This window comes from Calypte anna, chromosome 1, assembly GCF_003957555.1.
Source record: "Calypte anna isolate BGI_N300 chromosome 1, bCalAnn1_v1.p, whole genome shotgun sequence".
Taxonomy (NCBI): domain Eukaryota; kingdom Metazoa; phylum Chordata; class Aves; order Apodiformes; family Trochilidae; genus Calypte; species Calypte anna.
Window position 1 is genome coordinate 60,405,389 of NC_044244.1, and position 22,544 is coordinate 60,427,932.

Consider the following 22,544-nt stretch of genomic DNA (forward strand, 5'->3'; position numbering starts at 1 on the left):
CAGATGTACTAGCAGACTGTTTGGCTCTGCCCACGCTCCTTTAACTTTGTGCCTCACCAGATTTTATTTTTGTATATTGTTCATATATCTCTACACAATGATTGAATGAAAAGTTAGAAATCCTGATATGAAATCTTAGTAAGAATATTCACGATTCATCCACATTTGAAACATGGGGCTTTACATGCCTGAGTTGTTACTATGGTTATGCTGTCCTGCATCCTGGTCTGTTCCTAAATCTGTGTGTACATCATAGGACTCCTATTGGTGTGGTGGACCAATGTGACAGAAAACTCCAACAAGCCAAAAACTCAATTTTTTACATAATAATTAAACAAAAACATAAAAGAAAATTGCCCTGTTAAAGACTTCACAATTATAAATAGTTGTGACCTCCTGTGGCAGGTTCTGCTGCTGTCAGTTTCCTTAGTGCTCACAGATTAAGTCAAGAAACTTATAAATATTGTACTTTGGGCTATGATATTTAATTCCAGATGGGTAAGCAGAGTTTGGGGTGGGACAGAGGAAATAATCTTTCCTGGAATTAGTGCCATTTGCAAAACTACAACTATTGTTTGAGGAGTCCACAAGGAAGGCTGACTTCCCTCTGGCTAAGAGAAAGGGAAAAGGCAAACCTTCAGAGAGGTCCAGTGAACCAGACTTCTGTTTTGTCAGTCAGGGCTGGAAGAAAATATGTGTCATGGCTCTGTGTGCTCCCTTCCAAACCCTTCTGGGGAACCATAAGCACTGCTAGCCCACACCCCTACCAAATTCTTCAGACAATGGTGTCCCTGATTCCTGTTTCTGGCTTTTTCCCCTGACTATAAATTAAAGGCAGAGCAGTGATTAAGGGCTAAGAAGAAATTCCTGAAATGACTGATTACACAAAAATGAAGTTGTGTCAATTGGAATTATTAGTGATTAGTTTCTTTCTCTGACTTAAAAAAAAAAAAATTAAACTAGAAATTGTTCAAAAACATCCTGTTAAGCCTAGCAGAAGTTATTTATCATGATCTAGGTGGGAAAGAGGCTCTCTCAGAATCTGCACATTATGTATCACTTTGTGACTGGGCATATCACTATGGTCCCATGATCTAACCAAAGTATTATGCATCACTTGTTAAAGTACAAAAGCACAGCAGGGAGAATCTGACTAATTTTCAGTTACCTAAGGGGACAACTTTGGATGAAGATAGCCAAGGAGTACTGCATTCCTGCTGCCACCATCAGACCTTCAGAGAACATACCTCACCTTGCAAATAGCAAACCTGTCTCATACAGTAAGACATGTCAGACACCCTGTGAGGACAGCTCTCCTTTCTCCCCAGCAGAATAAGGGCAGGTGGCAAGGAGAGGGCAAAGATATCAAGGGTGGGACTGATTCACAGATGTTTATTGGCATATGTTCCCTGTACATTTTCCAGCATCTGCTGTGAACAAGGAAAGTGAATCATGAGCCTCTGGTTAAGAGCTGAGAAATAAGCTGTTCTGACACAAGTGAACAGAATTTCTGTTGTGAGTAGATGGCATTGTACCCACTTAAGTGAAAGATGAATTTGGCCAGTAATGTATACCAAGCTACGAACCAGTGATGACAGAGATAATTAAGAAATAATGGCAGTGGGATAGAACAATGTCACAGGATAAAGGTCTCCTGCCTCTCAACAAATGCTGAAATGAGGCTCATTTATCATGAACGAATATTGAGGCGAAGCTTGTGTCTTTTAAAGCTTTACTCTTTTGACAATGCTGAGTAATAATTCTTTGTTTCTATTATGTGGAACTAAATGATTATTATACATGCAATAATTTTGGTTCCGTGGCTATTGGTAGCATAGATGAACAGGTGTTCATAAATAGATGATCTATTTTATCCTAATTAGCACAGACAGGAGATGTCTTAATGTATAAGAGCAAAAGAGTGTAGTTCTTCAAAACAAGTGTTTTTGCTGTGTTAGTATTACCACAAATTATTTCAGTGAGTTTTGTACTGCCCCATTAGGACCTAATTATATGTATTTACCAAAGAGTGTCACTGTGAGAGGGGGATATAACATCATGGGCCACAAAATCCTTAATTTATTAGGCTTTTAAATCACATATTTTGAAAGCAAAATTTGGAGCTGTTATAGGAGGCAATCTACCATGAAGTAGAGAAGAAGGCTCCGAGGAGACGTTATTGTAACCTGCCAGTATCTGAAGGGGGCCTAAAAGAAAGGATGGACTTTTTAGGATGTCAGGTAGGATGTGATAGGATTAGAGGGAATGGATTCAAACTATAGGAGGGTAGATTCAGATTAGATGTTCGGAAGAAGTTCTTCACCATGGGGGTGGTGAGACACTGGAACAGGCTGCCCAGAGAGGCGGTGGAAGCCCCATCCCTGGAAGGTTTTAAGGCCAGGCTGGACAGGGCTCTGAGCAACCTGATTTAGTGGGAAATGTCCCTGGCCATGGCAGGGGGGTTGGAACTGGATGGTCTTAAAGATCCCTTCCAACCCTGAAAATTCTAAAATTCTAAGTGATCAAGTACTGAGGAAAAAAAAAAACAGAACAAACATGATAATCACCAAATAAACTTCTTGTGGCTGGAATCAGATGGCGATAGCTTTTGTAAACCAATAATTATCATGCTCATAGCCATCTCACTAGAAGGTATGTAGAGACATAAATTCATCTGATGCAGATGAATAGTATAAATTCATCAGCAAAATCGGACTGCACCCAACTATTCTATTAGCAAAACATATCTTATTTCACTAAGGCTTATGGCTGGCTTAAATTAGCAGAGACAAGAGTATTCTGAGGAAGCTGGCTTTGAGGAAATATACTGAAAAGTCTTCTGAGAAAGAAAAAATGCATTATTCTATTATTCTGAATTCTTCAAATCCATCCATTTCCCAAATTAAAAGTTTGGTTCAACATGACTTCTTATTCACAGCCGAGGAAACCTTTCTAGTGCCAATCAGAACCCCAACAAATGAAACTAAGAGAAAGAAGGGAAGGGAGTGAAAACAACAACAACAAAAATACCACCTTGTAGATAAAAAGGAAACAATTCACCATGGATTTACAACTCTGAGACAACAAAAAAATGCACCATCCCATGTATAACTTACAAAGCATGATTCCAAATTAAGAGAACAGTAATCACTTTGCCTTCTGTCTATAACCAATTATTCTTGAAGAATTACAACATCTTAGATCTTTATAAATTGTTCCATGCTATACATCTTTTAAAAAACATCACACAAAACTGCAAACATCTGCTGTTGACTCTCTAAAGCTGCTTCATCTGTCTGTGCAGATCCTATAGGACTTGAGACAGACTTTTTGCTCAGACTTGTAGCCTTAAATATCAACTACAACAAATTGAGTGGGAAAAAAATAAAATAATGGTTAGTCAGCATTTCTACAATCAAGGAATCATCTGTTTGGACTGATGACTGGAAGGTTCTCTTTATGATTATGTTTTTTACTTATAGTGAATCAGAAGTTGGAAAAAGTGACCCAGATGAGGTCTTCATTGTACCTCATTGATACTATGAAAGTTTGGGACTGAGCAGAACAACTTGAGAAGGATGGTAGGGGAAAAAAAGAAAAGGAATTGTAAAATTTTTTGCATTACCTATAGGATTCCTGTTCATAAGTGTTCAGATCTTACTTAGGCAAGAAAAATAAAGGATACAAGAAAGAGTTACTATCCTGGTGTTATGGTTTGTAACTCGAAGAATTAAGGTTCTATCTCAAAGTCAGAGGCACAGTCAAAGACCATTGGACAACCGGAACACTCCATGGCCTTTCACTGCTTTAAGTATGAGGCTTCAGTCCTCTTCCAAGGAAGAAGTTCTGAATATTCCAAAATGCTGGAAGCTCTCTCACAACCTGTTCAAGATTTGCTCTGGTAGCAAAATGATGCCAAGCATTTACCTTTTCCTGTCACACGAAGAAAGGTTATGATTTCATGTGTTGAGTTCCTTTGCTAGCCTTCTAAAGGCCCAATTCTGACCAAAATTATCTTGTCTTCACTCAACAGGGATGCAAAGAACAGAAATGTCCAGCTGACATAATCTTTCAGGATGTTATTACAGGCCCCTTTAGATAGCTCATGGCACCCTTCCTCTATAATTTGCAGGTTAGGAGTGTTCCACTTTGACTATCTCCTGTCTCCTGGATTGCTTTATAACTGCAATAATGCCTGTCAGAAAGAGTTTTTTGTATTTATTATTTTATTTTGATTTTTTTTTATTAGGAGTAAAAAGTACTTCTTGCAGTTAGAGAGTTGAAAAGATGCAGCTAGAATAAAGCAGCCTTTAATCTTTCGGGGTTTATTTTCCTTTTTAAAAGGGATGTAAAAGTTAAGGAGATACTATCAGGAAAAACAATTGTAATTGTAACTTTGTTACAAATAAAAAGGATATTTGTTACCTGTGTTTTCATTTTCTGCTTCCACTGGTAGCTCTTAAAAGTTGAATGATTAAGTGTTTCTTTTCTCTCAACTCTGCTGCTGTTTTTATACCATGATTTAACTCCGCAGATCAAGAAACCAAGGCCAAACCCTCAACTGAGGCAAAAAGATAAATACCTGACAGTTCCAGCTAAGGCTGGGTTGCCATATTATTAAAAATACAGAATGAGTCTTCATGCAAAGGAGTGATAGGCACGATGCACAAGAAGCACAGAAGGGAGCTGTTGAAGGCTGCACAAGTCAGCAATGAATCATGGTTCCCCCGGGGTGTATCTACAAAGCCTCCATTTGGCCTTAGCAGAACCATCAGGGCCAGACTCTGTTTTGCAAGCAGAGCTACAAATGCACTCAGAGCTTACTACCTGTTGTAAAGGTCTTTGGTACTGTACACTTCTACTCCAGATGCATTTCAGGCAGGCAAGTGGTGAAAGGTTATGAACTGTGGAGTTCACCATTGCCATGGCTATTCCTATACCTGCTTATCATCACCTGCAGCAGAGACTACTTTTGAGTTTTGACTCTGATATTCATCAGAACAGCCCATCCTCCCTTTGTAAGTGGATCCTCCCTTCTCTCATATGCAGCAGATAAGTTGTGGACTTTATATAGTACAGCTTAATTCTATAAGATATCTGAACATATCTCCTTTAGGCTACCCATAGTGACTAAATTTCAAAAATCTTAACACATTTTTTTAGATGATAAATTATAAAACTGGCTTCTTAGCCTATGTTTTTCCAGGCCAAAGTGTAGTACCCTAACCACTGGTTGGACATGGCATAGACAATATAGGGATGTGAATACATGCAATTAATGGGGGAAAAAAGGACATTTTCTCCCTTAGTCAACATAAATTACTACAAAGCAGTCAAGCCAACATGACAAGCAGTCAGCATAGCAAGAGTGGGTAAGGTCTGGTGTGGTTCCAGCAGCTGGAACCCATGAGGCAGCAGTTCATTGTGTTATAACAAATCACAAGTGGTGAGAGCCTGAGAGCATTCCCAAAAGGAAAATGGTCTTTGTGGATACAAGGGCACACAACGCAACTGCATATTCATTTAAAAACCACCAGGCTATTGAAAATCCAAGCTGTGGGAGCTGAAGCTAGAAAACAAGCTTTTATATTCTTTCATAAGCAGAAGAAGTAGTTTTCCACTGAAAGAACATATTGAATAAAAATGCCATGAATCCTAGGCTGAATTTACGTTTCTGACAAAATTACTCAATTCAAAAGTGAACAATTTCCTTCATCAATAATGATGAATAATAAGAATAATAAAAAAAAGGTATGTTTGGAGCTGATTGAAGATGAGATAGTAAACATACCTCACCAGAAGAGTCATCTATCTCCCAGTGACACTCATCTCACAGTATTTAAGCTAAGAAAAAGTATTCTGTTGATGAATTAAAGTTTATATCCATGCTACATAGTAAAGTACAGAATTTAGAATGGTGATGCATTTGATAAAGTGCAGTGATATGACTGTGGCTGATATTTTCTGTCTGCCCAAAAGCATTTTAAAAGTACCAAAGACAGCTAAAAGAGGTACAGGTATCTATCTGAACATCTGTCTTTTTAGTTATTTTTTTATTTTATTTTAATATATAGCTTGTATAGAATATACCTACTTGTGTTTTCTGTATCTAGGTACACAATTATTACTTAGCCAATAATATCAGTAGTAGCAGTTGTGAGATGGAATGACCTTCATTGTAATGAAGTTCTTGGGTGCAAAGCAAACAATATAACAATGTGCCAAAGTCTCTCTGCAAAAGTAAACGAGCAGGGGAGTAAAAAGATCTACCTGTGAAATTTTGACTCCATTATGTTCAATGGCAATACTGCCAGTAGTTTCAGAGACAAAAAGCACTCATGGACTGCGTGCTACATCCATGGGCACAAAGGCAGACTGTAGAAAAGTTCAGAAATACAAGAGCTTAGGTCTCAATCTTTAAACACAGTCCTTCCTCTTGTTAAAACTAGTTCCTATTTATGACCCTTCTTTCATCAGCCTGCATATGTAGCTCCTGTTAGCTTCTGCTAGAGCTCTGAATATGTCTCAAAGATAAACAGACTGCTTAATTATTAGTTGGTAGTGCATGACAGAATTTTAGGAACAGGACTGTAAATGTCACATGAACAGAAAATATGCTCATATTTTGAAGTTTGGAGGTTGGCATCTATTGCTTTCATTGTAATGAAAATATGTATGTTTTTTGTTTGGTTTTTTTTTATTGCAAGCCTATTTTCATGAGGTAATTATACAGACTTAGGTCCCTCTGAGGGTTAAATGAGTCTTCAACTAGTACTACACAGTTCTGTGCTCTGACTAGTTAATAGTCTAAACACTGTAGGATTTGTCAGAATATTTTTGAGAAATCACAGTTTTACAGTGCTAGTCTCAAGAAAAGCATTGTGTACGGAATAATTTCTTTAACAGCATCTGATATTTATGAAATCCCTACTATATCTGAAGAAAAGCTTTATAGAGGAGAATTTCTGTTCCATAAAGCAGAGTTTATTACTTTACTATGGTTTTGAAACCTACATGTATGGATACATATGCATAAATGTTTGAGCCTGCAACATGCCAAGTGGTTGATTTTTAGGACTACCTTTTTTTTCTGCAAATATCTCTACTAAAAATGTATGAAATTCAAGAATTAAAACTTGAATAATAATTTCTCTACTGTTTCACAATTTCAAGTTACTGACTGATGTTATACAGCTTTGAAATGTTAAACTTCCCAATTTGTTAAAGAGTTATTAATATTCAGGTAACAAGAAAAAAAAATCTGGAGGAAAAAAAAAAAAAAAAAAGAAGCACAGCAGTACACAAGTTAACTCCACATGCTTATGAAACCAAGACACCCTAGCAGCAGCCTACAGGCAGTGCTGTTAAGCAAACTGCTAGCAGACTTCTTTTCAACTATGTCTAAATAGAATTAAGGCTTGAAAGACTACATATGCCTTCGAAGTAGATGCATTTTTCTTCATAACTGCAAAGATGTATCAGAATTTCTGTAAGCATATGAACAAGTTAGCAGCTGAAGTCTTGTTTGGCTCTACAGCCCGTAAGTGAACCCCCCACTAGAAGCATATGTTGTAGTGATTTCTAGAAGTATATTTAAGCACAAGCAGTACCTGGAACTTTTTTATGTATTGAAAAAACCCACAACTTTGGAGAACTTGTTGAGGAAGTAGACTGGACAATCCTAAGGTTACTCTAAGTCCTTTCCAAGTTAAAGAAATAGCCAAAGTCAACTAATCCCGTTGCCGAAAAGTGTAGGGAAAATGGTGATTTGGTTAATGAAGTTATCTGAGGTTGCCCGTAGACCAAACTGAAGATTAATCGCCCAGGTCACCTAAAAAAAATATCTAACGTTCCGGGAAAAAAATCGACCGGAGTGGCGTGGAATAACCTCCGCTTCGTCCGGCCGGTGCCATGCGCGACCGAGAAGCTGGGCACGAAGGGCACCGATGCTAGCGGGGTTCGGGGGTCCTGCTGTGGGGAGGGAGCAGACTGCTCCCGCCGGCACCGGCTCAACCCCCGCACCTCTCCGCTCCTCCCCGAGCAGCCGCTGACTGAGGTCACCCCCCGCCCGCCGAGTTCCCACCGCGACCATCACCCCAGGAGCCCTCCGGGGCGCTGCTACCCTTCGACAAACCGCGGGACGAGGGATGGAAAAGTTTCCCCGGGGGACGCGCGGAGCCCCCCCGCCACCTGCGCCCCCCGCCCTGGGCTGCCATTGGCCGAGGTGCCTACCGAAGCCCGATAGGCACAAACAGCGTTGCTAAGTGGATGCTTATTCCACCCCCCCACCCCCTTTCTTTTTATTTTTTCCCAACCCCCCCCCATTTTTTTTGTCTGTCCCTGCCCCTCTTCCCCCCCCCTCCCCCTCCCCCTCTTCACTACTTCTTCGGATGAGAGCGCGGGTTCACTCGCACCGTGCCCGCCGCTCCGCTACCGCCGCTCCGCCCCGCTCCGCCGCTCCCCGCGGGAAGCTGCGCGGGTCGGGCGTGGAGCCGTCCCGCGTCGGCCATGGCCTAAAGTGGGGCCGGGGCAGAAGATGAGTTTCCCCGCGGAGGACGGCGTGGGCAGCCTCTGCCACAAGGCGCTGCAGATCATCTCGGAGCTGTGCTTGGGAGGGCAGGTGGAGCGGGAGAAGTGCGCCGGCATCTTTCCTTTGGAGACCTCACGTCAGGGCATCGGCGGCACAGGTACCGGTACCAGACCAGCTGCCGCCCCACCGGCCGTCACCGCCAGCGGGCTCGTCCTGCTGCCGCGGCGGGGCGGGCAGCACCGGCGTGGGAGGCTGGAGAGCTCAACTTTTTCCTTTTCCTTCCCTACGTGCGGAGGGGGCGGAAGGGGGGGTGGGGGGAGCAGTCACACAGCCCGGTTTAAAATTCGTCTCCCTCTGGCAGCCCGCAGAGGCTCCCGCGCCCCGGAAGCAGCGAGGGGAGGCGACGGGATCGCAGAGCCCCATCCGCAGGGTGACCCCAATGCTTGGGGTGGGGACCAGCGCGCCGGGAGAGACGGGGTAAAATTTGGGCGGCGGGCGGGGGTGCAAACATGGGGACAGGGAGCGAGGAAAGGCGCCTAGGGGAAAGAAATCGCCTCCGACGTGCAAGCCCCGCCGTCGGCTGGAGTCGGTCCCTTTTCCCCACAGCTCCCTCGTTTTCCCGCCGCAGCTCCGTTTCGACAAGGTTTTTCCCCGCGGTGGAACCTGATGCAAAACTCAGTCCGAGGGCGTTGTGGGGCCGTGCTTGCGGGCAGCAGGGCGGAGGGCTGTGTCCCGCCTGGGTAGCATTTCCCTCGTTTGCGCCCGGTCGCCCTTTCTCTTCTTCCCCGGCCTTTCTTCTGTGTCCAGCGTGACGGGGCTGATGCCTCCGAGCACACGGCGAGAGTACGGGGCGAGGGGCGAGGTGATCGGGAAGGTCCCCGAGGGACGGTGGGGCCGGCGGGAGGGTGGGCGGGAGGGCAGCCGAACCAGCTCGGGGTGCACCCCGGGCTGGGGGCACAGCTCAGCACAAAGCCTGACTCAGCTCAAGCTTTGTGTTTCGTCTGTGAGATGAAACTTGACAGAAGGGGGTTTGAGATATTTTGTGTTTCATCCGTGACATGAAACTTGACAGAAGGGGGTTTGAGATGTGTTGCAGCCCTTCCCGTTAATCGCTGGGGACCGTGGAGGAGCTTTCTGACAACCGGTCGGAACCTGTAGAGTAAGGGCAGCCCTCTGGTCCGGTCCGGTCCTACCCGGCCCAGGAACTGTTTGGGAGAAGTGTTTGTGTGTGAAGAAGGGCCGTTGGTGTTACTTTACCTATTCAGTAGTCAGAAAAATTGTCGAAACCAGGATCTCGACCCCTAACGGTGGCGTCTTTGGACACTGGTTTCAGATTGCCAAGACCTTTCGGAGCGGCTCCGCGGTGTTGTGTTGTTCTGTGCAGTATTCTCTGGACCCCTTGCTTATTGGGGTCCTTACTGGGACTTATTTTTGTATGCAGTGTAAATTAAATACATTAACACCGTCATGAAAAGCAGCAGGTCCTCAGCGTGTGCCCTGTTGCTACCGCCACAACTGTTACTTTGTTTTTGGGGTTTTTTTTCCCCTCTTTTTTCCTCATCCTCTATTTCCCACAGATTTACAGAAAATTCCGGGGTGTTAGTAGTATTTCGGAACTAAAAACTGTTGTCTGAAACAGACGAGTCTCCTGTCAGTCTCCGGTACCTGCCTGGTTGTCCCAGGGCTTTGCGCTAGAGGCGAGTGCTGAATTTCCAGGCTGTGAAGGTGGGCGCGTCCCGCCGCTGCAATGATGGGGGGGGGAGGGGGGTCATTCGTCCCCGGCCCGACCCGGTCCAACCCACCCTGGAGACACTCCTCCCGCCACGGTGAACCCTTCCTCCGACGGGGCAGCGGGTGGGGGGGGTGGCGGGGGTTTAAGCGTGCTTCCAGCACTACGGACCTTGGATTTGTTGTGCTTTGTGATGCCGAGTGTATTTTGACCGTGTACTGTGTTGGTTGCCTTGGTCGGAGTCGTGGAAGGTTGCATGAAAATTAAATAACCGCACGGACCTGGGAAAACTGACCTCTGAAAAGATTATTTTCTCAATATTATTTTTAGAGAGTAAGGCACAAGGAGTTCAGTGTTATGTGTCATATTAAAAAAAAAAAACAACAACAACAAAAAAAAAACCCTCAAAAAACCAAACAAAAAACCCCTAAGTTGATTTATAAACAGGTGGGACATCAGGGATACAAAAATGTCCTAGGAGGTAAGCCAAGGTTTGCTGTTTAGAAAATCTCAATCTTCAGCTCTTGCCTTGATATTGCACTGTGTACAGTAACAGCATCTTTTTAGACTTTTTGTTTGTTTTCTTGTTGTTGTTTCATTTTCATTTGCAACCTAAAAAAACCTCTTATCTAACTTTTAATTGTTGTATTAGAAAAACTCTGGTATTTAAGAGAACAGGGGCTTGAGCCACTATGTTCCACATCTCAGCTGAGTTCCTAAATCACACTTTTTCCCCCTTGGAAGGCACCCTGGTTTGGGCCAGGATAAAGTGAATTTTCTGTCTTGTAATTTTGCTTTCAGCTAAGTCTCTCATAAGTAGCTGTACTTGCTAAATTTAACAACAAGTTTCTCAGTCAATGTCTACTTCCAGGACAGATAACACCCAGTGTTTATAGTTATGGCTAGAGACTGGTATGCAGAACCAAGGCCACTACTTGTTTCTGAGGAATATCTTATGGTCTGGAAAGAGAAAGTGAGTAAAGAGGTCACAACTGTGACCCTTCTCTAGGGAGGAGCAGACAAGACAATTGACCAAAATGGACCAGAGTATTCCATTCCAAACCATTATTAGATGATGGGTGTCAACTTTATTGGCACACATACTAAATCAAACATTAATGGCACTTCCAGTGAGCATCCATTAACACTTTCTGGCTCCAGAAGAGAACAGACACACTGGCATTGCTGATAATTGGCAATATTTGCTTATCTAAACACTTGGGTAGACAAGATAGAAATATCACTCACATGAACATTATGAACTGAAAGATTGTAAATACAGTGTCTAAGCTGAGAGGAAAGTGGTCATGGAAAGGTGAATCATGCCATCTTTTCTGCTCTTCAAGTGCACTTAGAGTTTCTTATCCTCCCTACGGATAAAGTTAATGTTGTCCACAGTGCTGAACATCCATAGTTCCTGGTCATTAAAGGCAGAAATGTTAAGGGTTCTCCACCATCATTCTGAGAATGAAGCCATAAATGTTTTCTTGAAATACCAGTGTCTCATACCTAAGGTGGTAGCATTTGGTGTCAGAGTCCATATCATGTAGCCCTATCCTTCTGTGACTGAGTAAATTCTGAACAGCTCTGGAGTCGTGTGGCTATAACTGTGTGGTAGAGAGAAGAAATGGCTAATTTAGCCCTACCGGTTTTGCTGTATCTCCCAAATGATAATGCAGGAAGCATTTTCCCAGCATGTGAGCACTCTGGGTGATGCGCATCATGGAACCAGTTCAGCTCTTTGCTCCCTGGGTCTCCAGCTACAGCAGTGCATTGGGAATTAACTCCTGCAAAAAGCACTGAAGTGAGGGGAGAAGAAAATACTGTAGTTAGGGTATGAAGATACTTGAGTTGTAAGAAGGACTTCTGGAAGATGCAGAGGAGATGAAAGACTTATACAACTATTACTGTGTGTTGTTATGTTATAGAAGAACATATACACTTCCAGTTAAAATCTAAAAAGCAAATAGTCCAAGAGGCAGTATAAAGAGGACAGAAAAGAAAGTAATAGTTGGCTCTATAAAGATAACATATTCTCTCTAAATAGTGGGTTCATTCAGTTTTCCTCATCTCAAAAAGATGCCTAAAACGTGTTACAAAGGAAGCATGAAAAGTCACTAATGAGGTTCCCTTGGAGAAAAGAAGTCTAAAAGATGAAGAGACACATATTTAGAAAGAATAGCACAAGTACCAGTTAAAAAAGTAGGAGTACATGGCAAAAAGAAGACCATTTCTATTTACTACAAGAATAAAAACATATTTGGAAGTTGAAAATATTAAAAAGACAACTAGGACTGCTTTGTTATGGTTGGTTATGGTGGTAGGTGTGACAATTGCTTTCTGTGCAGCTAGACTGAAAAGCAGCCAAGCTTCTCAGGGGAATGAGCAACTTGAAATATAAGATGCACCACCCAGTCACAGGCTCAAAGTAAAATATTGGCCTCATGACCCATTGGCATAGAGGTTGGGCACTGATTTTTTTTTATAACATATGTGTCTGGGTTTGAGAAAGAAGTGCAACAAGTATAACAAAAATCAAACAGAGAAGAGGGAGCCAGAAACACGATCAGAATGAAAAATGGCAAATACAGCTTTGGGAAGGCAAAGTAAAAAAAAATGGAGCAACAAAACAGAAATGTGACCTACTTAGTATTGCTGCTAACCAGAAAAATAACTTTTATGTGTTTGATTCCCCTTACTCTAAGAGAGATCAGAATTTGGACATTCTTTGTTGACAAACAGGATTTCATCAAAGTAATGGCTGATTCTTCAATAGTCTTTTTTTCCCTTTCAGTGACAACACCATCACCTTAGGACCCTCAATTACTGATTACTGCTTGGGTCAAGAAGGGGTAATCATATTTAGTGTAATGCATAATTAATCTATGGAAATCTAAGTAATGAATCTTAGTGAGATAAATAATTTTGCAAATTTCTAAGAGCTTTAAACAATTAACAGATAAGACATCTGCTGTTGTGTTTTCTGCCCTGGTAATTACATGGACTATTAATTCTCTCAACCTAGGGTAATGCTCAAGAGAAAAAAACTAAGAAGCTGTTTACATTTATAGTACTTTCATATAGTCAGATGACTATGTAAGCCTTCTTCTAAAGAGTAGATATTTTTGGCAAAATACTGAAATAGATATGCAACTGTTTTGTTTTGGTTGCTGGTTTGGAGGTTTTTACACCACCTTTATTTTTGGTATTTGGGCAAAATGATCAAGATGTTTGTCAAATAAAAAGAATTGAGGTGGAAAGTGGTAGCTGCATGTGCTGGATTGTACCTAAGAAAAATTATCAAGAAGTGTCCAAAATCCACATACACAGCTTGGTAATAGCTATATTTTGATTCAGGTTATCAGATTAATAAAGGATTCTAATTAATATTTGCCAGTTGGGTATCCCTCATTTTCGAAGGAACCAAGCAGATCAAAGCCTCACTTGGGAGCATTTCTGAAGGTTAAGTCATTAAGCCAATTGCATTGAGTGTAATGAGAGGAGCTTTTGCATCCTGCTCTGGGGACACATGTTTAAAATTAGTTATATGTCCTCTGCAAATGGTGGGCACTTTCTGCTGTCTTTGCTTTTATTTTTTTAGGCACTACTGGTCCTGTGAAACTTCACTGTCTCATTATCAGTTCTTGTGAGGAACTGATGCTTATAACAGAGCTAGGAATCTAGTTTCTTCCCTGCCAGAAGAGCATATTTCAGCCATCTAGAGTGGCTAAGAGAGTTCTAGAGAGTGACATTTCCTCTTTTTCTGTTGCTTGTCAGACAACAAATATTTTTAAGTTGACCATAAAAAGAATATCAGCTTCTACAGGATATTTTTTTTTAATTCATCTATATAGTCACAATTAATACTGTAAAAGTTTAACCTAGAAAGTTTGTAACCCTGCCCCTGACTGACAGTTTACTATAGAAATATAGAGGGACTAAGAAAACACTGCAGCATCTTGTGCATGGCCATTCTATAAATTAGTCTCACTCTTCCCTGAGGAGCAGGGAATATCTTGTGTTTGCAAGTTCTTCTCAACTGTGCCAAAGCAAATATGAAAGGGACCAGGAATGGCTTGAATGAATGTGAAGACTGTTGTCATCCGTGTAAGACTGTCTGACAAGAAAGGAACATTTTTCTTCATGAGAAATAAAGTAACTGTTGTGGGAATCAATTGAATATTCTGTTATGGTGAAATGTGATTAAAATCAAATAATAAACATTTGGACAGTTAACAGACTGATCAAATTATTTGTGATAAAGCTCATCACCTGGTCAGGATAAAGTTGTTACCTGAGGAAAATACAGGGTTGGAGGGGAAAGAGTGCACTGTTACTGAAAAATATGCTTTCTAAAATCAGCTTTAACAAGCTGGGAAAATCAGAAATGTATCTTAATTCATCAGCATAAAGGTAGAACAGAGGGGTAAACATACCACAGAGACCAGATGTATTTACAGTTAATGTGAAGGCAGTCACAACAATGCAGAAGTGTTCAACATGCAGACATTAGTGATGCACAGTAAAAGCAAGAGTTTTAAAAAACTGTCTTTTTCCATACAGGTTTTGCAAAGCAATACAAACTAAAAATACCAAAATGGTTATAACAGCTGGAGGATAAATCTTAATGATGATGATAGAGACACTGTTTCTGCTGGGTCTCATCAGATGTGTGAGATGTTCCTTACATAATGCTGAGTAAGAAATAACATAAGCGTGACAATTCGAAAAATGGCACTTGAACTGTGTGAACCTTGTTACAGCTATGGCTTGCTTATGAATAATGGCAGTCCAGTGAGTTTATGATGTGTTTTGAGTCCATTTTTATGTCTGAAAGAGAATAATGAGGTCTACTTGCAGAGACCACCTTGCAAGTGTGCAAGCAGAATGGGAGCAAGACAAAAGCTGATTTTTTGTTTTCTGGAAAGCAGGGGAGGTAGTAAAAATGTTGAGAAGAGATGGGAGTTACCTCCTAATGAGATTAAATTAATACCTAGGAAAAAAACTAGGGAGTTAACACCTAGGAAAGTAGGTAAGTCAGAAACAGCTTTGGAAGCAGAACCTAATTTATATTTGGTGTGTTAGAGGGGAAAGTCCAATGTTCAGTGAAACATCTTTTGTTTCCTTCACTCTAGGTCAAACATAATGACCCAATAAGGCAAAACTGACAGCTATCTTTTCTAGTTACATATAGCTCCAAAGTAATTAACTGAGATTTATGAACACACAGCTGTTGTGGCTAATTCCGTACGATTTCTGGAAAGTGAGGAGAAACCTAATAAGCTCTTGAGAAACACCCTGTAGCTGCTTTACATCATGTACTCTCAGGTCCTCTACATGGAGTTTGAAATGGCAAAGGAGAGCATTCCATTTGTGGTTGGACAGATAGAGATTATCAGATTCATTAATAAATTAAAAAAAACCAAAAAACCTTCAATAAATTTATTCCAACATGAGATTAATGTTTTTATGTGCTGTAACCTTGTAGTAAACCACAGTGGTAGCTGATTTCATTTGATTTCCTTGCTGTAAATGCTGTTATCATTAAGAAGTGATATACCAGCCAGTAGATGGTGATGGTATTTTAAACAAATTCAGATACCAAGTTGAATTAACAGCATAGGAAGGAACATATTCACGACAGGACTAGAGTTGAAAGACTTGAGGAAGACCTTCAAGGTATGTTTTTTCTATCAGAAAAGGAGAGGAGATCACTTGTAGACTTCTAAGTGATAGGCTGGTTATGCCATTTGAAATTTAAGTCAGGTTTTTTGAGAGGTTCATGTTACGAGAGAAAACCCAAGACTCTGCACCTGCTCCTTTCTAAGGCATGCTAGAGCATTATATTCCCATCTGCAGGGATTTAGATGAAACAGAGGTAGTTGTGAAAGATCTGCTAATGGCAAGCAGTAATGAGCACCAGCAACTTTTTATGATCTTCAGATTTCCCCAAGGAAAAATGAACAGCAGATAGGATGGGTTGGACCAACTAGGTCATGTACATGGGAATAAGGGAGATTTATTGGACCCAGACCTTTTATAATCGATGAAGCTCTCACTTCCCTCTAAATCCTAGAAAACCAGAGACATTAATTTGTCTGATTTAGCTGACTCCTTATATTCCAGACACAGGAGTTCCCTTTAGAGTGGTCGCTATGGAAAGGGTGAAGTTCCTTGTCTCTGATGAACCAGAGAAAAAATTTAAAAGTTAAAGAAAAATATGCTTTAAAAAAGTGACAGAGATATTGTACTTCAAATATTTAGGAGAACTAAGATCAGATATAGACAGAGAGGTGGGTCAAAAGAAAATATAACCCCCTGTTATTACAGGTGCTCCTTTTCCCTTGTTCCTTTGCTACCAAGAGTATCTTTTCTTTCACAGGGTTCACATCAGATGTGTGCCTGCCCCTTATACACATAGGCAGCTACATCTTAGCACTGTCTGATCCCTCTCTATTCAAGGCCATGGATTTGTGGAGTATGTTTTCCTTAAGATAAGCATTAAGGGCTATATGCTCTCACGGAGGTGACTGAAATGTAAATGAACTCAATTTATTTCAGAAATGGAAGCCTGCCAATGCACATGTTTGCAAATGGATTCGTGGGCAGAACTTTTCAGAGGCAAGTTTCAAACTGCTAAGTGTTGGAAGCCTTAGTACAGAAGCCATTGTTCAAAACATTCCCTAGCATCCAGACAAAGAAAGATGAGGTTGCTTCTGAAGTACTTGCCTAATATAAAGACTATCAAGGAGCCTCTTATGATAGAAATGTTTCTGAGGATATTTCCAAAAACTGCAGATAGATTTTGAGGTAAATAGAATTCATGTACTTCTCAAATTGACTTGCCTTTCTCAAACAAGAAATACAATTTTTTCCAAAATTCCATATCTTGAAAGTGTAGTTTTAAATAGAAAACTGGATACTTGCTTTCAGTTTTTATATTTTATCAGGACTATGAAGATGACATTAAGGCAAGAGGTCAGTAAATGAAGACCAATACAAGGTAACTCCATTGAAGCTGCTATAAGATTTCCCACTGGTCAGAATGGGGAGGTGAAAAAGAGGATTTTCTTCATATTCCTGAGTTTACCCAGCTTGAAAATAGGAATGGCCAAAGCATAAGCATGGTTGTCCAGATGAATACATAGAAAGATATCCTGATCTGTGCAGGTGTGTACTATTGAAGACAAGCTGCCATTGCCAGTTCACAAAAGGAGTTGACAAATGACTTCTTGTAGTTCAAGATTATTTTTCTCTTTCTTCTACTAGGACCCATGAGAACACCATTTACAATGTTGGCAATTAGTGTCCCAGCAGAATGCCTATATTCTCCTTGTGCCTCTCAAAACAAGCATCTTTGAATTTGTCACCAGTTATACTTCTTTAAATAATATGTGAAAAATTTGAAATATGTAAAATGCAACTCTGGCCTGATGACATTTCCATTCTTCTGTACCTATCTTTTTTTCTGAGCCAGGTTCAATTGGCAGGGATGTGAAGAAACTCCTAGTCTGCAGAACTGTCTCTTAATTCTTTGTATTCTTAAAACAAGATTCCTATAAAATGTTAACATCAGATAAATAAAACAATAATAAGATAATATAAAATGAATAAATAATAAGATAAATAACAAACAAAGGGTCTGAGATGCTCAATTTGACTGCTTTTCTGGAGATTATTTCGGTATTCATATACAGCAAATATCTTGTAATTGCTCAATTGAGGAGGAAATGAACCAATATGCTTTTTATGTCAATTGCTATTTAGCAATTATGGTAGTAAATGTAATTAAATACTTTTTTTTTCCATAATGAGCTGTTTTTTGGCCAAATTCCTGGCAATGAAAATATTTAATGTTTCACTTCAAGTATTCATTGTATTATGAAATACAATGTCCAAAGTTTGTTAATTTATTAGTAAAATTGCAAAAATTGAAACTATAATTTGGACACCTGTTTGCAGAATTAACTCCTTTTCTTAGCTCTTGACATTTCAGGTATGGTTTTTATGGTTGTGAGATATATTTTCTGTAAGATTCTGGGAATGAATTAGAATTGGAAATAGTTCAACGGAAATACGGAATAATAACTTAGAGAAAGCTAAAGTATGGGAGTAGTCATTGAAAGGAGACACCAATTTATTTGAAGGGTTGAAAAATGTCTTGCAGTGAACAACTTGAAATAGAATGGGATAGAGGTGCTTTGATGGAATGTTTTTTCAGCTGATAGTATCTATTCATCAAGTTGCAACTCTGCTGGAAGGGATCAATTTTTGTATTTCTGGTTTTGATATGTTTCCAGCATTTTCAAAGTTGTTAAAACATCCTGTTCCAACATTTTCTAAATGATAAAGAAACACAATTTTCAGTTTTAAAATCATTCCTCTCAAACTGTAACCTAATGATACCAACCACCTCTAAGCTGAGATGGAAATATTTCAAGTGACCCAAAATTGACTTGCTTTTTGGTGGGTGGGTTGGTGGGTTGGTTGGGGTTTTGTTTGTTTAATTTGGTTTATTTCTGATAGATCAGAGTTCTGCTTCTTGTCAGGCTTCGAGAGTGGAAAAATATTTTGCCTGGCTTGACTGTAAATTTAGCTGGTTCAATTTATCAGAATGGTTCCTTTATTATCTCCTCCTGTATTAATACATTAAAGTCCCTGATGACCTCTCTGGAACCGAGGCCATCTCATCTGTAAGAGCCTCTCCCCATGATCTTAAGGTCTGTCATCTGGTGAAACAGAAAGGCCACATCCAAACCAACCATTAAGAATTATCATTGGTGAATTGTGTTACACGATCCATGGTTAGGAAGTGGATAGGAGAGTATGAACTGGCTCTATTTAAAATTGTCCCAGAAACTGGTAGAGGCAAATGAGTTTCAAGGACTGGGTTTGTTTCCCGGTACAGTTTATTCTACTGTGTTTTGACAGGCTTGTCTTCTGAAGAACATTATGTCTTTTAATCTCTCAAACAGAGATAGGAAAGAAGCACTGACTGCAAATTAGAACTACAAAATTATAAATGAAAAAATACAGGTTTGCAGCTGAGTGTTTAACCATTAGAAACAAGCTGTAAACTCAGCATCTTTTAATGTTGCCTCTTGTCAAGATGGTACAGTTTGCTTTAGAACACAAACCAAGTAAAAATTGCTGGGCTCAGGAAGGATATTGGGGTAAATGGCAGATTAAAACAAATAGTCTGATAATCTCTACTGAGGACAAATTATCTAGAAAAATTATATGCAAAAGTATCATTTGCTTGTGTCACATTATTGGATATAATTATGCATCAATTCATTGTATGGAAACATCTTAAAACTTAATTTGCCATGTGAGTTTCTCATTAGGCTGACACGTATATCCCAAGGGCTACATTTTGACCTTTAACTACAGGCAGAAGAGGACACCTATCTCAGGACTGGAAGGAAATATTCAAGGCAGGGCAGTAGTTTGTGCCAAACTCTTTAAATCAAGAAGCACATCCTCTGCCAATTCCCTCATGACTCCAGCTAAGATGTATTTGAAGTAAGGCTGAGCAGAACTGTATCTTTCAAATCTCCAGACTACAAACATTTCATATTTCCCTTTGCCAGTTCTCATGCATTTTCATACTGAATGGGCCTTAAGATCAGTGTTTATTACTGAGACAACTATCTCAATATTATATATTAAGGAAGAAAATATTCCCAAATTCTGTACGGGAATCTTCACCTCTTGAAGGAACTTGTGAGTTACATTTTGTTGTTCCATGGAGATAACAGATACATAGAGGACTATTTTTCTTCCTTTAATCCACTGGGAAAAATATGCTCAGATTCTTATTGCACTTTTCCACTCGTTCAGTTTAGTAGCCTGAAGCTAAGGATACAAAATATTAGCTGCTAAACTGTCAAAACTTGTTGTAACAAGCAGCAGCAGCCATTGCTTGAGGGACATTTAAGCAGGGTTTATTAAATACTTTTAAAGCATGCAAAAGGCTCTTTAAAAAAAAAATACTTTTTTATTTATATCATATATTATTACATGGTACTGGAAAAATCAAACTGAAACATGTCATGTTGAATAAAACTCCTAATTAGGGCTCAACTGGCATTTCTTCTGATCCTTCATCTCCTAAAATACAAATGTTTTCACAGAATTCTGTTGGTGTCAAATCCATTCTCTTATCTTTGGCTGTGCTATTGGATATGTTAACTAATTGTGGCAGAAGAAGACAAATACAGGGCAGGAGAGGTAGCTAAGTGTATAGTATGGTCTCTGTACAACTCTGGGTGTTGCAGAGTATGCTCTGAAGTCATCCACATTTTCAAAGCAGAGTTTTAGATACCAATGTACTGATGTTATGTTTTGGTCTAAGTCAGTCTTGCTCCAGAGCATAAAATTTAACCTTAGAAATTTCTTATTTATGACAGACTACATCCTATACCTATTTATGCCACTTGAATTTTAACATGCTTCTGATGCAGTTAACACACAGAGTCAATAATTTGGCAAGTATTGAATAAAATTTTGAATTTTGTATCAGCCTGGCAGTTTAGAACTGGTTTATTTTCATGTACACTTATATGTGAAAGTGTTGAGTGCCTTTAATAATAATGGCTGGGGGTATTTGGGGCCATTTGAGTAGTCTTTTATTCCCTGGGAAGTCTGAGTTCATGGCTATGGGGGACAGACACTGGTTGCTGGCCTGAACAGCAATTGATGAATTATTTGTGAAGTAGGTATTAGAAAGTGATAACATTATAAAGATACAGGCTTAGATATCAAAAGAGAAAAATAAAACAACGCATTAAATAGGACTTTAAAGCTTCATGTAAGAAAATTATCAAAATGGTTCTATCTCCTTACCTGTGTAATTTTTAATATTTTTTCTCTCTCTCTGTTTGTCTGTCATGATGATCTTTTTTCTAATTCCTTGCAGACATCTCAGTCAGTCTGTTAGCAGTAGTCGTCAGCTTCTGTGGGCTTGCCTTGCTGGTTGTCTCGCTTTTTGTCTTTTGGAAGTTGTGTTGGCCCTGCTGGAAGAGCAAACCCCTCACTTCCAATGCCAGTAATGTCCCACAAAGCAACTCCAGTGCTCCTACGGAGGTTATGGAGACCAGTGAGAAAAAGGAAGTTAAAGAAAATGGGAAGCCTACAACCAAGGTACTTGAAGCTGCGCTGAAAATTAGCCACACTTCACCTGATATACCAGCAGAGGTCCAGAATGCACTGAAAGAGCATCTGATCAGACATGCACGCATGCAGAGGCAGATCACTGAGCCCACATCATCATCAAGGTAAGTCCGGGGTGCCTGTGTATGCAGCACATTCCCTGGGAACAGGTAGAGCCAGAACAGACTTCTGGAAATTTCCAGGATCCTGGATTATGCTTTGGGTTCGTAGAAGTAATAAGTGAAAGAGCCTTTCACTTATCACATGAAGGCAAAGCCTCTGAGTCCTTTCAACAGAACATGCTGAAATATACAGTGTACATATGAAGATCAAATCTGTCTTCTACTACTTTTTAAAATATATATGTTACTACTCTAAGTGTTTCTATTTTAGGTTTTGTTTATAGAAAGGTCTATTTCATTGTAATTTTTTAAAGTACTGAAAGTTTAGCTTTTCATAGAGAGATTTTTGTAGATGCAGCGATAGGTTTAGCAGACAAGAATTTCTCTCTTCACTAAATAAATGATAGATTTGTTGTTGATGGCACATTTCTTTAAGATATGGTTTGCCTTACAAAGGAATTAAAAATCCTAGTCTAAGAATGTAGATCTTTATGGACTGATCTTAAAGTAATAAAGGTTTATATAGGTCCTTAAAAAAATTGGAAACAAATAGTATTTCTGAAGTGATTTCTTTGTATTAAAGTGAAGGACACAAACTTCTTTTGTCTCAGTTACTGTTTCGTATTGAGAAGCAGTAAGAATGTGTGCTGTGACCTGTAGTTTCAAATGACATTTTCTTCAAATACTGTCAGCAGATTTAATGCATGGAAACCAATCAGTGAACTGCAAAAATCACTTTCTATGTGAGAAAAAAAATAAAATAAAATGGGAGAGGCATACTTTAGAAAAAAAAGGAACTGGAAAATGAAGGCTCAAGGAGGCACCTGCAGTGTTGCATAATGCTAGAAGAACACAATCATGTATAGGAAGTAGCTTTACCCCTCAATAGAACACTTGCTAACAAAGTAAAACAAAACAAACAAACAAAATAAAAGCTCAGAAAGCTCACATTAATAATTGCAGGCACAAGACTGGAGAAGACACCTGCTTTACTTTAGTGGACACCTAC

At 39.9% G+C, this 22,544-nt stretch overlaps 1 protein-coding gene across 1 annotated transcript in view; it reads left to right on the forward strand.

Moving 5' to 3' along the window:
- The first annotated feature begins 8,536 nt into the window (after positions 1-8,536).
- SYT10 (synaptotagmin 10) overlaps positions 8,537-22,544 on the forward strand; it is a 35,200-nt gene continuing 21,192 nt past the window's right edge. The window contains exons 1-2 of the mRNA XM_030459413.1: positions 8,537-8,687; positions 21,181-21,538. Of these exons, the coding sequence (XP_030315273.1) occupies positions 8,537-8,687; positions 21,181-21,538 (509 nt within the window). The remainder of the gene's footprint in view (positions 8,688-21,180; positions 21,539-22,544) is intronic.